General features: G+C 44.1%; 2 protein-coding genes across 2 annotated transcripts in view; both read left to right on the top strand.

The window, feature by feature from the left end:
- The window catches only part of CNOT9 (CCR4-NOT transcription complex subunit 9), an 83,257-nt gene extending 79,699 nt beyond the window's left edge, over window positions 1–3,558 (top strand). The window contains exons 7-9 of the mRNA XM_050751285.1: window positions 602–700; window positions 915–1,006; window positions 2,778–3,558. Coding sequence (XP_050607242.1) covers window positions 602–700; window positions 915–1,006; window positions 2,778–2,946 — 360 coding nt within the window. The 3' untranslated portion in view covers window positions 2,947–3,558. The remainder of the gene's footprint in view (window positions 1–601; window positions 701–914; window positions 1,007–2,777) is intronic.
- A 10,281-nt stretch (window positions 3,559–13,839) lies between these two features.
- Window positions 13,840–17,220, top strand: part of PLCD4 (phospholipase C delta 4) — a 31,623-nt gene continuing 28,242 nt past the window's right edge. The window contains exon 1 of the mRNA XM_050752397.1: window positions 13,840–15,773. The gene's annotated coding sequence lies outside the window, so the exon portion shown is untranslated. The remainder of the gene's footprint in view (window positions 15,774–17,220) is intronic.

Below are 17,220 nucleotides of genomic sequence, written 5' to 3'. Positions count from 1 at the left end.
AGTGAGCTGAGATGGAGCCACTGCACTCCAGTTTGGGTGACAGAGTAAGACTCCATCTAGAAAAAAAAGAAAGGCCTTACTTCATCTGGAAGAGATGAGGCATAGCTAAATAAATCATCTTGGCTTATGGAAAAGAGAAGAGCCTTAGATATTCAAATGAGGCTTGGATCTCAGCTCTGCCACAGTAACTTTGTCACTTGGGACCTTAACCTGGTGTATTATTGATTAACAGTTATACCTGGCACATAGTAGGTACTCTATAAATGAGAAGGTCTCCTGATTTTTAAGAATTTGATTATTACGCAGAACCTACCCTTGTATGTAAAATGAGAATAATAATGGTACCTACCTCATTGATTTATTATAAAAATAAGATAAAGCATGTAAAGCCTCTAGAAAAAAACACTGGTACAAAGTAATGTTCAATATGATAATATTTATTATTCTTTGTACTATACATATATGATAAGTTGTACATAATACACAAGGATCCCTGCTTGCTCAATTTTCTGACTGATAGTCATGCTTGGGAAAATGAGTAGACAATGAGAAGATTAAATCTGAGCAACTTCATAAACTCTTCGATTTTGTTTTGCTTCAGGTTGCCACATTCATCCTCCAGAAGATCTTGTTAGATGACACTGGTTTGGCTTATATATGTCAGACGTATGAGCGTTTCTCCCATGTTGCCATGATCTTGGTGAGTTCTTTCATCTATCCCCTTTACAACTACGTCTCATCACACAGCTTAATCTCTTTATAACTGGCACTGAACAACTTCAGTCTTCTGACTAGAAATAACAATTTTGGAACCTTTTATGATTCTTGGACTATCTGATCTCTGATGTCAATTAGAATTTTTTTGTGTTTTGTGTGTTTTTTTCCAACCCCTCCCCTTATTTTGGGGGAAACAGGGTAAGATGGTCCTGCAGCTATCCAAAGAGCCTTCTGCCCGTCTGCTGAAGCATGTAGTGAGATGTTACCTTCGGCTTTCAGATAACCCCAGGTAAACATTGATAGGATGTATAGGACTTTAGGGAAATACTCTGCTGAACAGTTTCCCAATCTCATGGCATAGCTCCTGTGTCTTTAGGACAGGGAAGTAGGGATATAACTACATTTAATTTGTCTGAGACAGAACTTAAATTCCTTTTAAAATCTGAAATGCTGGCCAGGCGTGGTGGCTCACACCTGTAATCCCAGCACTTTGGGAGGCCGAGGCGGGCGGATCACAAGGTCAGGAGTTCGAGACCAGCCTGGCCAATATGGTGAAACCCCGTCTCTACTAAAAATACAAAAAAAAATTAGCCAGGAGTGGTGGCGGATGCCTGTAGTCCCAGCTACTCGGGAGGCTGAGGCAGGAGAATCGCTTGAAGCCGGGAGGCAGAGGTTATAGTGAGCTGAGATCGGGCCACTGCACTCTAGCTTGGGAGACAGAGCGAGACTCCGTCTCAAAAAAAAAAAAAAAAAATCTGAAATGCTGAATTTTAATAGCCATCAGAGTTTCATCTTCTCACTGTAACTCTCAATCCTACTGTGAAATTCCAGAGCGTCTAGGCGATTCCAAGGGAAACCTTATAATGCATTACTCCTGTTGTTTGAATTTTCTGTTGCTACTCTATGTGGTCAGAAAGAGAAGTATATATTCAGAGATCTCTTAAAAAGGAACACAGCCCAGAGGGCTCTTGAATTCTATTTCCAGTTCTCTCCTTGATTCCTATAAGTTTCTTGAGCTAATTATTTTATCTGCTTATGTTCATAATCTTTCTGCCAGAAATCATACATTGTAGATATAATGCATTTTAGAAATGTTTGACCTTTTGCTTTGTAAATCCATAATTCATGCTGAAAGCAACTTGCTCATATTCTGCTAAACCACATAATGGAGCGATTTCTGTGTTCTTGGGAGCAGAGCTAGCTTGATTTGATTTAATGTGAACTCGGTCTCCTGCCACTGAGTTTATTCAAGCCCTACCTGTTTGTTGACCATTTTATCCTGTTCTTCAGTGGTTCTTGTTTTCACCAAAGTTTAAAAATGTGTCTGTTTAAAATTCTAGTCTGTTTAAAAAACTAGTCAGACTAGTTTCTAAAGAAAACTAGTCAGACTAGTTTCTAAAGAAAACTAGTCTGAGTGCAAAACTATAACTTTGTTTAAAATAACTCTATAAATAGTTAACATTTACCTTTTTTAGGTTTTCAGATTTGACTTTCTGCTGGTCATCTTTTCAAAGAAAATGAAACGTTTAAAAGTTCATCTGATAATGCTGCTACCATAGTTTTGTTTTCACTGCTCATCTCTTATTAAGGTTTTTAACCATAAAACTGAAGCAATTTCTGTAAAGACACAAATTGATAACTTAGTATAGAATTAAAATTCATTAAGTTATCATAATCTTGATTATATCCTTGTTAATGTACTGATTTTTGAAATATTTTATTTGCCATAATCCATATATTTCTAACATGAGTATTTTGACAGTATTTACTGTAATAAATCAGAAAGCTGTTTGAATGGAAGTAAACTATTGAAGCTTTTAATTTTGCTTTTTCATGAAATTCTACATTGGGGCATCATTCAGAAAATGTTTGTGGATACAGATTTTGGAGATCTGTGAGCCTATGCCTAATACAGCTTTAGAGAATTTTAATGGCGTCTTAAGGAGCCATAGATTCACGGTATACTAAATATTTATGTCTAAGAAGGGGGCTCTTCCCTGTCCACAAAATGTGGGTTTATTTGTTGGTCTCCCTGGTTGGTTTGTTTGTTTCTGATGTAGGGCACGTGAAGCACTCAGGCAGTGCCTCCCTGACCAGCTGAAAGACACAACCTTCGCCCAGGTGCTAAAAGATGACACCACCACGAAACGCTGGCTTGCACAACTGGTGAAGAACCTGCAAGAGGGCCAGGTCACCGATCCCAGGGGTATCCCCCTGCCCCCTCAGTGATCCTTCCCTGTTCCCTCCCACTACTCCCCCAAATTGGGGAAAGGAGGGGGAACCTATGAGAAAAACAGCTCAGGTTTTATCACCGACTGGGAATAGACAACCTCAATGCTGAACCATACTGGAGAAAAGGGGCAAGGTACCCCTGCTGAGGTGCATGGGCTGCCATCTCAGGCCGTCTTGAGGACCTGGGCTCCCTCTGCTACTCCCAGGAAATGGGCTCCTGACACAGCAGTCTGCCACCACAGCCCCAGGAGGGTGTCAACACCAGCAAATGCTGTATTTGCAGCATGTCCAAGATGACCCTTCTCCCCTACCTCTACCTAGCCACTGGCAGGGAGGGGAGACAGTGGTGATAGCAGCAGCACTCTAGGCATGGTGAACGCCTGGGACCAAGCCATGTGGCGTTTTTTATTTTGCCTTCCTGGAAGACTCAAGATGTGTCTCTTCATTCTCTCTCAGTATTTGTTTACTTTGGTTTTTTTGTTTTTAATCTCAGAGAGAGGTGTGTTTAGTGGGCACAAGCTGTAATATTCAGCAAAACTTTGTCAATTGGCACTGTTTACAAGTCTGTTAGCTGCATAAGCTCAATAAAAAGTTGGTCTGGGCATTACATCCCCTCTGGCAGGCCAATAGCTGCATCAAGCTGTTGGGAGAAATGGGAGGGCAGGGGAAAGATGTAAAGCCAAAGGACAGCAGGAACCTACCACCTGTTTCCCTTCTCCCATTCTACTCCCAGTCTGGAATGCCACAAGGACCTTAACCTTGTTTCTGGCTTTAGCTGCTAGTTTTCCCAAATCTCCGTGCTTTCCCTTTTTAAAACTTCCCTTCTATTAAAACAGATGTCTTAATTCATCAGGCTGTCTTGGAAGGGTATTGTATTGAGGGACAAGGGGCGGTGGTGGACCTCACCTTCAATCCAAGTTTTCAAAGATACTTTCTCGATAACTCTAAAAGGGAGGTGCTTGGGATTAAGGTGACAATCCACTTGATCCTATTCTTTGTTTTAGTGTGAATTTCAGCAGCTCCATCTGTCTTCGTGATTATACTTGAGCAGTATTAGCCGTATGAGTTAATTTTATTCAAATTGAAGATGGTTGAAGATGGAGGGCTGGATTCTGCTCACTCAGTCTTTTTTTTTTTTTTTTTTTTTTTTTTTTTTTTTTGACACATTCTCTTTTGGTCTATGGGAATACAGGGTTGCCGCTAAAATATTCACTTGTTCTTACCGTATCAGAGATTTCCTCTTCTCTGGAGCTTAGATGGCTCTTCACAATCCATAGGCTTGAATCTGCAGCCAAGTGTAAACTGCCTTGCTTTCCCCAGTCCTTTCCCCTGCTAGCACCTACTTTCTCCTCCCCATCTCCAATCAAAGATGGGATTGCTTAATCCAACTCTGGAGAGGGACCAAGTCTTTTCTGCCCACATCTCACACGACTGAGGTGTCTGAACAAGTCTGGGGAGGGTCTATAAGGGGCAGGCTCAAAAAAAAAAAAAAATTTGCGGAGGCAGTTTTGCCAACACAAGGGCTCCTTCAAGCCGACTTTCACAAAGAGAGCCGGACTTGTTAGTTGGCTTCTGTCTTTTTAGAGCCAAGAAAATAGTAATTAAGTCGCCTAGATATAAGAAGGGCAGAATAAGCACTTACTCCCCCTGCCTTCCAAGATGAAGAGGAGAAGCAGGCAAACCCTCAATAATCGCAAGCCTGAAGAGAAGTGATCTTAGAGAAAGCAGAGAACAGAATGGACTGGATACACATCTTGACTCTAGTCTGTAGTCTGAATAGAGTCTGGAGAGTCCAGTTAAGGTAACCCTGATTTTTGACAACCGCCTTCCTGCTGAGCCAAAGTTTTCTCATTCCCCCTCCACTGGGGAAGCAGCTGAGGCCCAGGGCCTTGCTCCCTGGGAAATTCTCTTCTCTCCATCTTTCGGTGCATTGGCCATGTTACTGTGCCAAAGTGTCTTAATTCTTGTCCCATCTATTCTCAGCTGGCCTTGGAACCCACATAGGAGTTGGTGGGGGAGGGGTGGAATGGATATTATTCATTGTAGTTGATCCTGATGTGTGTATTATATAAAGAGACCCCTCCCCTTATTTTGTGTTTTCCCATCCCTCTCCCTCAACAGGATTGAAATAAAACATGCTTCTGTTTTTGTAAAAATAATTTTTCCTTTACACTGGAGATTTTATTCTGTCAGTATATGGGTAACTAGGCACTTTGGTCAGGTGATCCTTGTCATGCCTGCTTCTACCCTCTATCCACCTACACAACACACACACACACACAGCCCTACCAAGATGGCAGTGGTGGTTCTTTTGTGAACATGTTTTTGGGGAGACTCCATCTGAGGTACAAAAGCTATTTGGGAGGCTGGGAGGGGGATGATGCCCCTTGCCTGATGAAAGTATCTTTTACTGGGACAGAACTTCACTCCTGGCCATATTGGCCAGAACTTAGTGCCAGTGTAGGGAGAGACTTCCACAGTGACAAGGTAATGCTTGAAACACCTTATCATGAACTTTGATGTTCATTTCCTCAAGTTCAGGGCTTGGAGCACATCTCCAGGATTGTTTCCATGCCTGGCTCTCAGTGGGACACAGCTGACCTACGCTTCCACGTTCTTTTTTCAAGGGCCTTAGAGGGCCTGTGGCTGTTTCTTTGGTGGAACAGGAACAGCATTGGTAGCCTTCAGAGCATGCCTTCCTTACTAACTACATGTTATTCCTCTGCTCACTGTTCCTGCTGCTTAAAGGCTAGGAAAAGGGGGATATACAAAGTTGTTGCTTTCAAAAACCCAAAGAAAAAATTTGGAATAGGAAACCATAGAATAAAATATTTTTCTTTCCTGATACATTATGGAATTTAATTTTTGGAAAAATATTTTGATATGTTTATTTCAAAAGCAGATATAACAAGCAGAAAATGCATTGGTTTGTTTTGTTTTTGGGAAACGGAGTTTCGCTCTTAATACCCAGGCTGGAGTGCAATGGCACGCTCTCAGCTTACTGCAACCTCTGCCTCCCAGGTTTAAGCAATTCTCCTGCCTCAGCCTCCTGGGTAGCTGGGATTACAGCCACCCTCCTCCACATCCTGCTAATTTTTGTATTTTTAGTAGAGACAGGGTTTTGCCGTGTTGGCCAGGCTGGTCTCGAACTCCTGGCCTAAGGTGATCCACCAGCCTCTGCCTCCCAAAGTGCTGGGATTGCAGGCATGAGCCACTGTGCCTGGCCAACAAGCAGAAAATTTAAATAACACAGTTAACATACCTGGCTTAATTGACATTCAGAGAACACTTGCACTCTTAACCAATAGCATACATATTCTTTTTAATTACACCTAAGCATTTATCAAAACTGATCATAGCTGGACCATCAAGCCTCAAAAAGTTTTCAAAAAATTTAATACAATATTCTCTGACCACAGTGAGAGTAAGCTAGGAAAAAGAACTAGAAAGTCCCTAGCTGTTTGAAACTTAGGCAGTATAATTCTAAATAACCCGTGGGTCAAGAAAATCGCAAAGGAAACTAGAAAAAAATATATATCTATATCTATACATATAGATATATATGTTTTTGTTTTTAAGGAAGAGTCTCTCTTACCCAGGCTGGAGTGCAGTGGTGTGATCTCCGCTCACTGGAACCAAAGCCTCCTGGGTTCAAGTGATTCTCCTGCTTCAGTCTCCTAAGTAGTTGGGATTACAGGCACACGCCACCACACCCACCTAATTTTTGTATTTTCTTAGTAGAGACGGAGTTTCACCATGTGGGCCAGGCTGGTCTCCTGACTTCAAGTGATCTGCCCACCTTGGCCTCCCAAAATGCCGGGATTGCAGACATGAGCCACTGCGCCCAGCCGACCCCATTTTTTTAAATACATAAATAAAAGCTGAGTGTGGTGGTGCTCTCCTGTACTCCCAGCTCTTGGGAGGCTGAGGCAAGAGGATTGCTTGAGCCCAGGAGTTCAAGGGTGCCGTGAGTAAAAAATACATAACCTCGGCAGGGTGTGGTGGCTCACACCCGTAATCCCAGCACTTTGGAAGGCTGAGGTGGGTGCATTACTCAAAGCCAGGAGTTCAAGACCAGTCTGGCCAACATGGCAAAACCCTATCTCTACTAAAAATACAAAAATTAGCCGGGCATGGCGGTGTAATCTGTAATCCCAGCTACTTGGAAGGCTAAGGATTAAGAATCACTTGAACCCAGGAGACAGAGGTTGCCGTGAACCAAGATGGCACTACTGCACTCCAGCCTGGGTGATAGAGTGAGACTGTCTAAGAAAAAGAAAAGAAATATATAACCTTAAATTCACACATTGCAAAAGAAGAAACACCAAAGCCAGTAATCTAATACAAAGTTCCAGAAAAGGGGAATAAATTCCAATTCACTTTTGTTTTTTTTTGAGACGGAGCCTTGCTCTGTCACCCAGGCTGGAGGGCAGTGGGGAGATCTCCACTCACTGCAAGCTCCGCCTCCCAGGTTCACGCCATTCTCCTGCCTCAGCCTCCCGTGTAGCTACAGGCGCCCGGCCCCCATTCACTTTTGAAGCAGCATAACCTAGACAACAAAACTGGTTAAGAACATTACAAGAAAGGAAAACCAGGGACCAACCTCTCCCATGAATGTAGATATAAGATTCCCAGACATACTAGATCTATCAATATATAAAAATGATAATGCATTAGATCTAACGGGTTTATTGCAAAAATAGAAGAGTGATTCAAAACTTGAAAATCAATCGCCAGGTGTGATGGCTCACGCCTGTAATCCCAGCACTTTGGGAGGCCAAAATGGGTGGATCACTTGAGGCCAGGAGTTCGAGACCAGCCTGGCCAACGTGGTGAAAACCTGTTTCTACTAAAAACACAAAAATTAGCTGGGTGTGGTCGTGCATGCCTGTAATTTCAGCTACTCGGGAGGTTGAGGCAGGAGAATCGCTTGAACCGGGGAGGCAGAGGTTACAGTGAGCTAAGATCATGCCAATGCACTCCAGCCTATGCAAGAGTGAGACTCTATCTAAAAAAAAAAAAAAAAATGCAATTCATACATCAACATAAAAGGAGAAAAGTCACACAATCATCTAGATAGATACAGACGAGGTCTACAGTCCGGGCGCAGTGGCTCACGCCTGTAATCCCAACACTTTGGGAGGCCGAGGCGGGCAGATCACCTGAGGAGTTTGAGACCAGCCTGGCCAACATGGTGAAACCCCATCTCTACTAAAAATACAAAAATTAGCCAGGCGTGGTGGCGGGTGCCTGTAACCTCAGCTACTTGGATGGCTGAGTCAGGAGAATTGCTTGAACCTGGGTGGTGGAGGTTGCAGTGAGCCGAGATTGTGCCACTGCACTCTAGCCTGGGTGACAGAGTAAGACTCTGTCTCAAAAAAAAAAAAGGAGGGGGGGGGAATCAACAAAAACTCTCTACAGTAAACCTCTCAATAAAATATTATATTCTTTATGAGACAAGGAATTAAACACATTTGTCAACTATCACACCTCCATTTATCAGTCAGTAAAAAAAAAATATTTTAAAGGAAAAAAAGAAATCTTGGTATTTGCTAATATGATTGTGTACGTAGATAATCTGAAATAACCTACAAACCCCTAAAAAGTAATAAGTGAGGCCGGGCGCAGTGCCTCACACCTGTAATCCCCTTCCTTTGGGAGGCCGAGGCAGGCAGATCACGAGGTCAGGAGTTCAAGACCAGCCTGACCAACATGGTGAAATCCCATCTCTACTAAAAATACAAAAATGAGCCAGACATGGTGGCACGCGCCTGTAATCCCAGCTAGTCAGGAGGCTGAGGTAGGCTTGAACCCGGGAGGGGGAGGTTGCAGTGAGCTGAGATCACGCCACTGCACTCCAACCTGGGCAACACAGTGAGACTCCGTCTCAAAAATAGTAATAATAATGTTAATAAGTGAATTTAGCAAGGTCACAGACTATAAGGTCAATATACAAAAAAAAAAGTCAGTTATGGCCGGGCACGGTGGCTCATGTCTGTAATCCCAGCACTTTGGGAGGCCAAGGTGGGAGGATCACAAGGTCAGGAGTTCAAGACCAGCCTGGCCAAAATAGTGAAAGCCTGCCAGGTGCAGTGGCTCATGCCTATAATCCCAGCACTTTGGGAGGCCGAGGCGGGCAGATCACAAGGTCAGGAGATCGAGACCATCCTGGCTAACACGGTGAAACCCCGTCTCTACTAAAAATACAAAAAATTAGCCAGGCGTGGTGGCGGGTGCCTGTAGTCCCAGCTACTGGGGAGGCTGAGGCAGGAGAATGGTGTGAACCTGGGAGGTGGAGCTTGCAGTGAGCGGAGATCGCACCACCGCACTCCGGCCTGGGCAGAGCGAGACTCTGTCTCAAAAAAAAAAAAAAAACAGTGAAATCCCATCTCTACCAAAAATACAAAAATTAGCTGGGTGTGGTGGCATGTGCCTATAGTCCCAGCTACTTGGGAGGCTGAGGCAGAAGAATCACTTGAACCCCGGAGGTGGAGGTTGCAGTGAGCCGAGATCTCGCCACTGCACTCCAGCTTGGGGAACAGAGCGTGACTTTGTCTCAAAAAAAAGTCAATTATATGTTTTCATACACAACAATAAATAGAAAGTAAAATTTCAAAAATAGTTTATAAAGCATAAGAAATCTGGTAGCTAGAAATAGATATATCAAAGGATGTGCAGAACCTTTACATTGAAAACAATGAAACATTCTGGAGAGAAATTAAAAAGCTATATAATTGAAGGAATATATCATCTCCATGGATTGGAAAATAATATTAAAAATACTATGAGGATGCCAATTCTCTCAGATTGATCTGCTTGTTAAATTCAGTTCTAAGTAAAATCCCAGCAGGTTTATTTTTCTGAAAATTAGTAAGCTGATTCTAAAATTTTGCCAGAAGAGCCAAGGCAATTTTTTTTTTTTTTTTTTTTTTTTGGAGACAGGGTCTCTGTCACCCATGCTGGAGTGCAGTGGAGTGATCATGGCTCACTGCAGCCTCAAACTCCTGGGCTCAAGCAATCCTTTCACCTCAGTCTCCCAAGTAGCTGGGACTACAGGTGTGCACCACCACACCCAGCTAATATTTTTATTTTTATTTTTTAAAATTTATTATTTATTTATTTATTTAGAGACAGAGTCTTGCTCTGTTGCCCAGGCTGGATTGCAGTGGCGTGATCTCAGCTCACTGCAACCTCTACCTCCCGGGTTCAAGAATTCTCTGCCTCAGCCTCCCGAGTAGCTGGGATTACAGGCACCTGCCACCATCCCTGGCTAATTTTTTTGTTGTATTTTTAGTAGAGATGGGACTTCACCATCTTGGCCAGGCTGGTCTTGAACTCCTGACCTTGTAATCTACCCACCTTGGCCTCCCAAAGTGCTGGGATTATACGCGTGAGCCACTGCGTCCGGCCATATTTTTGTTTTTTGTAGAGACAAAATCTTACTGTGTGCCCAGGCTGGTCTCAAACTCCTGGGCTCCCAAAGTGCTGCCATTATAGTAGGCGTGAGCCACTGTGTGCGGCCAAGGCAATCTTAAGAACAAAATTGGAGTTCTAACTTTCTTTTTTTTTTTTTTTTTTTTGAGATTCTTGCTCTGTCACACCGGCTGGATTGCAGTGGCATGATCTCAGCTCGCTGCAACCTCTGCCTCGCGAGTTCAAGCAATTCTTTTTTTTTTTTTTTTTTTTTTTTTTTTTTTTTTGAGGCAGAGTTTTGCTCTTGTTGCCTAGGCTGGAGTGCAATGGTATGATCTTGGCTAACCACAACCTCTGCCTCCTGGGCTCAAGTGATCCTTCCACCTCAGTCTCCCACGTAGCTGGGACTAAAAGAGAGTGCTACCATGCCCAGCTAATTGTTTACTTTTTTGTAGAGCCAAGGTCTTGCTATGTTGCCCAGGCTGGAACGTTTTTTCTTTTTTCCTGAGACGGAGTTTCACTTTTATTGCCCAGGCTGGAGTGCAGTGGCGCGATCTCAGCTCACCGCAACCTCCGCCTCCCAGGTTCAAGCAATTCTCTTGCCTCAGCCTTCCGAGTAGCTGGGATTAGAGGCATGCGCCACCACGCCAGGCTACTTTTTTATATTTTTTAGTAGAGACGGGGTTTCTCCATGTTGGTCAGGCTGGTCTCAAACTCCCAACCTCAAGTGATCCGCCCTCCTCGGCCTCCCAAAGTGCTGGGTTTACAGGTGTGATCCACCGCGCCCGGCCTTTTCTTTTTTTTTAATAACACATTTTTGTAGATGAGACTCTTTTTTTATTATTATTATTATACTTTAAGTTCTAGGGTACATGTGCACAACGTGCAGGTTTGTTACATATGTATACATGTGCCATGTTGGTGTGCTGAACCCATTAACCCGTCATTTACATTAGGTATATCTCCTAATGCTATCCCTCCCCGCTCCCTCTGAGACTCTTTTTTTTTAAAGGCGAAGTCTTGCTCTGTCACCCAGGCTGGAGTGCAGTGGCAGTGGCACAAACTTGGCTCACTGCAACCTCTGCCTCCTGTGTTCAAGTGATTCTCCTGCCTCAGCCTCCAGAGTAGGTGGCATTAGAGGGATGCACTATGATGCCGGGCTGTTTTTTTATTTTTAGTAGATATGGGGTTTCACAATGCTGGCCAGGCTGGTCTTGAACTCCTGGCCTCAAGTGATCTGCCTGCCTTGGCCTCCCAAAGTGTTGGTATTACAGGCATGAGCCACCATGCCGGCTTGTAGACATGACTTTTACCAATAGCACATACTTATATTTTGTTTTATGACCTTTTCTGAAAGTTTTGTCTCCTGGTGTAAAATACAATTTGTATTTTTCATTCTACTTTCCATCCTCTTTTTCTCTGGGTTTTTAAATACCACCTTGTTGCCTACTCCCCATGCCAACTTAATGAATTGAATAGCAGAACTGGGACTCTGTTTTTAAATTTTGTTAGAATGGAGGAGTGGCGCTCTCTCTCTCTCTCTCTCTCTCTCTCTCTATATATATATATGGATATGTATATTTGTATATTCTCTGGTCTTTTGAAGTTCTATATCCTAGCTTTTAATTCTACAGGTGATCTCATATTGATTTTTTTTTTTTTTTTTTTTTTTTTTTTGAGACACAATCTCGCTCTGTCACCCAGGCTGGAGTGCAATGGCGCCGTCTCAGCTCACTGCAACCTCCGCCTCCCAGGTTCAAGCAATGCTCCTGCCTCAGCCTCCTGAGTAGCTGGGATTACAGGCGTGTACCACCATGCCTGGCTAATTTTTGTATTTTTAGTAGAGACGGGGTTTCACCATGTTGACCAGGCTGGTCTCAAACTCCTGACTTCAAGTGATAAGCCTGTCTTGGGCTCCTGAAGTGCTGGGATTACAGGCACCGTGCCCAGTCCTTTTTTTGTTTGTTTGTTTTTGTTTTTTGTTGTTTTTTTTTTTGAGACAGAGTCTTGCTCTGTTGCCCAGGCTGGAGTGCAGTGTTGCAATCTCGGCTCACTGCAACCTCTGCCTCCTGGGTTCGATTCTCCTGCCTCAGCCTCCTCCTGAGTAGCTGGGATTACAGGCGCATGCCATCACACCTGGCTGATTTTTATATATTTAGCTGAGATCAGGTTTCACCATGTTGGTCAGGCTGGTCTCTAACTCCTGACCTCATGATCTGCCCACCTCGGCCTCCCAAAGTTCTGGGATTATGGGCGTGAGCCACCGTGTCCGGCCTTGATTTTTTTTTTTAAGAGGCAGAGTCGGCCGGGCGCGGTGGCTCAAGCCTGTAATCCCAGCACTTTGGGAGGCCGAGACAGGCGGATCATGAGGTCAGGAGATCGAGACCATCCTGGCTAATACGGTGAAACCCCATCTCTACTAAAAAATACAAAAAACTAGCCGGGCGAAGTGGCGGGTGCCTGTAGTCCCAGCTACTCGGGAGGCTGAGGCAGGAGAATGGCGTGAACCCGAGAGGAGGAGCTTGCAGTGAGCTGAGATCCGGCCACTGCACTCCAGCCTGGGTGACAGAGCAAGACTCCGTCTCAAAAAAAAAAAAAAAAAAAGAGGCAGAGTCTTGCTATGTTGCCCTGGCTGGTCTGAAACTCCTGGACTCAAGCAATCCTCCCACCTTGGCCTCCCGAAGTGCTGGAATTACAGGTGTGAGCCACTGTGCCTGGCCTTATATTGATGATTTTTAAATGAAATTTACTATTTTGAGTTGCGTTTTTGATCAGGAAGGAGTTGGGCTTTATTTCAGAAGTTTGAGTAGTTTGGTTGGATAATCTGGGGAACTGATGTCACACTTTCCAGCCTGAGTGTCCTGACAAGCGGAGATATTTAATTGGGTGGCATCTGCTCTGGCTGTCAGGAAGAGGGTCTAGGCAGGCCTGGGTGGCAGGGCGAGAGTACCATGTTTAGGTCTTCCTCTTTGCCAGCTGCTGCTTCATTTCAGTTTAGGGCTTCCAGGCTTTTCCTGGGCATGGTTCCCAGAAAGTCCCTCTGCTGCTACTGCCCTGATCAGGTTTCTGGATCTGCTAATAATAGACAGCAGTGGGGGAAGGGCCAGCCAAGATCACGGTGGAAATAGGAATAACCATACCAGATGGACATTTACTGTGCTGGGGGCCCTGTCTGTCTGCTCCCTCCCTCTGTGTCATGAGAGTCCTGCAGTGGGCATGCCTTGGCACTCTGGAACCATACTAACTTTGTGAAAATCTCCAAGTCCCTGCCCCAAAAATCAGAACATATGGGCTGAAGAATACTGTTGTGTTCATGAAAACATTGCAACAGAATATTTGAGATCTGGACTCTCCCAGAAAATCCACTATGAGTGATAACACCCCTCACAGATCACCCAGGAGGGAAGGAGGTTAGGCAGCATTAAGTTGATGCAAATAGTGACTCAGAAAGATGATACATAATCTGGGGGTGTAGAAGAGGAGTGTGGACTGTGAAGGTGAGGCTTGGAAAAATAAGCTGGCCATGTTGGGGAAGTAGAAATGGGATAGCAAGACAAGCATGTAAAACGCCCCTATTAAGTCAAATCTGAAATCAGCACAGTTTAAACTATGATGCCCCCCAATCTTCCTGTTCCCCATAAATGGCCTCCCTCTTAATGCCTCCCCTTCCTTTATACTACTACTCTTCTATCAAAACCTGCTCTCAGTAAAGAATATAGACAACCCGACCTAGGTATAAATTATTTAAAATCTACTTTGACCTTGGGATTGAATTTTTAAAAAATTATTTATAATCGGCCAGGTGCAGTGGCTTACGCCTGTAATCCTAGCACTTTGGGAGGCCGAGGCAAGTGGATTGCCTGAGCTCAGGAGCTCGAGACCAGCCTGGACAACACGGTGAAACCCCATCTCTACTAAAATACAAAAAAAAAAAGTAGCCGGGGGTGGTGGTGTGTGCCTGTAATCCCAGCTACTCGGGAGGCTGAGACAAGAGAATCGCTTGAACCCGGGAGGTGGAGGTTGCACTAAGCCGAGATCACGCCATTGCACTCCAGCCTGGGCAACGGCGAGACTCTTATCTCAAAAAAAAAAAAAAGAAAAAGAAAAAATTAAAATAATTAAGCCTTCAAAAATTAACACAGATATATATTTTAAATGAGATATTAAAAAATAAATTTAAAAACATATAGAAAACTATATCAAAAGAATATATAGCTTAATAAATTATGAAGTGAAGACCCTTGTTAGCACTTAGAACTAGAAATACAGTTTAGCTAGCTATGCCAGAAGCCAGCTCTGTGTCCTATCTCATCACAATTCCTCCCCCTCCCAACAGTAACCACTAGCCTGACTTTTATAGTAATCACTTAGGAGGATTTTATTTTAATGGGACTAAAAAATGTAACTATAATCACTAATGGTAAAATATTAGGCAGTTGAGGGATGCTTGTGGGAACTATGATAGGCAGCCAGACCACAGCACACTTAAAATTACACCATTTCACACAGTTCCCCTCTGAGCCTATGCTTCATCTCGGCACACATCTTTATAAACATGCATGTATGTCCTGAAAGTGCTACCTCCATTCTGAGAGCTATGACCTATAACCCGGAGGTGCTGAACAAATGCTTATAGGAGGAATGAATGGATGTTAAAAAAAAAAAAAAAAGAATTGTTTCACACATTCATCTATGCATTCTTTCAATATTTAATGAGTGCCTAAAATATACATAGATTCTAACCTCTCTGTCCCTCTACACTCTGTCATCATTCCTGTCCTCCCCTTCTCCTCATCTTCCTCTTTTCCCATCTTATTTCTTTCTTTCCCTGTGCGACAGAGCTAGAGTGAATGCCCTGCAGGCAGGATTCAGAGATACAGGAGCAGGCCAGTGGAAACAGACACTCTGGAAAGGAGCCAGATTAAATAAGGGCAAAGACAGCCGTATTACATGCGGGAACCAGAATGAAAAGCAGTGATTCACAGAGCACTGCAACTGAGGACACTCCCTTCACTTTGAGAGCTACTGCGGGATTGGGGTCAATGAGGGCTGGCATCAAGATGAAGGGCAGCCGGGCTCCTCCCTGAAGATGTGGTGCCCTTAATCCTTCTCTCCCCACCCCACCCCCACTACTCCCTCACATTGACCAGTGTCCTGGGCCTTTAAGAGTTGGATGGGCTGGACTGGAGAGAGCTCACACCTCTCCCCTTCTTACTGCTTCCCTCTGGCTATAACTCACCAGTCACAGCAGCCAGCTGCTGTAGAAGAGGGAGGAAACAAGCCAGTGCAAGGGGAGCAAAAGAGAAAAGGAGCCAGACTGGGCTTCCTGATCCCACAGCATCGCAGAGCTCGGGAAGCACAGCTCACAGACACAGGAAACACAGGACTGCTATTCTGCTCTCCTGCCCACGGTAAGGGTCTGGAAGCTCTGATTAGCCTCTGCTCCAAGCTCTGTCTTCCCTGAGTCCCTGCCTCTGCCCTCTAGATGCTTATCCACCCTGGTTAAATTGCACCCTACACTCCTTTCCTCATCCCAACAGCTCTACAGGGCTCCCAACTCCTGGTTCTCTCTAGCTTATCCTCCTTGATCCTTACAGCCTTCCTCCTGGCTGTATCAGTCACCCTTTATATGAGGTACCTCTCAGCTTATGCAGGGCCAGGAGTGCCAACCCTAGCCACTACTGAGGTGAGCCCCACCCCCAATAAGGGAAGAAAAAATTGGAGTAACTAAGCTTTAGCATAGATTTATTAACAGATTGTTGAGGGTTGCAAAATAGGGATTGGCCAAGAACCATGGGGAATCAGAGATCCCTGGTAATAGGGAGAGTTATGGAAGTCCCTTGGAAAGTTACCTAAGGAACTTGTTCTTTGCCTATTCAATGGGCCAGGCAGTTTCTTAGTGCACCAGAGTGCTATGTTGGTAAGAAAACCTACTTCTAGTTCTGCCTGTGCCATTAACTAGCTACGGGACCTGGAACCACAACTTCCAGATCTGTGATAGGAGAGAGTTTAGGGTTTCCCAGACTTGCCTGTGTACTAAGTGTACCTGTTAAAAATAAATATATTATTGAGCCCCACTCTGGGAAACTCTGATCTGGTAGATTTTTGGGTAGGGCTAAGGAATCTCAATTTTAAGACATTCCAGAGGCTATTGATGTAGCTGGGAATGTCTAGATTAGATGTGTTATAAAAGAACCTTCAAGCTCTAACATTCTATGACCTGTGACCAGAGCCATTTTGTCCTCTATATGAACCAGGTTAGGTATAATCCTTCCCAGAAGCAAGAGAGTGGACAAAATGATTATCTTTTTTCTTACCCCTCAGAGAGAACTGAGACACCCTGAATCCCACTGTAATCTCCTTGGTGCCATTGGTAACTCTGCCAAAGTACATCTCTAAATGACATGAAGTCTCTTAGAAATTGAGGACCAAATCATGCTCTGCAGCTCTGGGCTACTTCCCACCTCATTTTGTGTCTCTATTTTCATATCTGTATTAGAGAGGTAATTACTGTATTGTTGAAGATCTCCATATACGCGTCTAGGAGTTAATATTTAAGACCAACCTTTCTTATTCTCAGACGTCACCCTCTGTGTTTTTCCCAGTGCCCTGACTCCCAAACCCTTTGTTCCTTCTCTTCTCACTGCACCTGCATCAGCTGTGGGCATCCTTCCCATTCTACCATTAAACACCAGAGGAAACAGCAAGACCTAGAACACCTAGGTTCTAACTCACATTGTCTGGGCAGTTTGTTTGGTCAATCTCCTAGGATACAGAGAAAAGCGAGGCTGAGCAGAGGGACATGCATGCTACTGAGTTCTGAACTCACGTGTCCTCCCTTCTGGACCATAATCTCAA

Source organism: Macaca thibetana, chromosome 12, assembly GCF_024542745.1.
Source record: "Macaca thibetana thibetana isolate TM-01 chromosome 12, ASM2454274v1, whole genome shotgun sequence".
NCBI lineage: Eukaryota > Metazoa > Chordata > Mammalia > Primates > Cercopithecidae > Macaca > Macaca thibetana.
The sequence above is the reverse complement of the archived record's forward strand: the minus strand, read 5'-3'. Positions and strand labels throughout refer to the sequence as shown.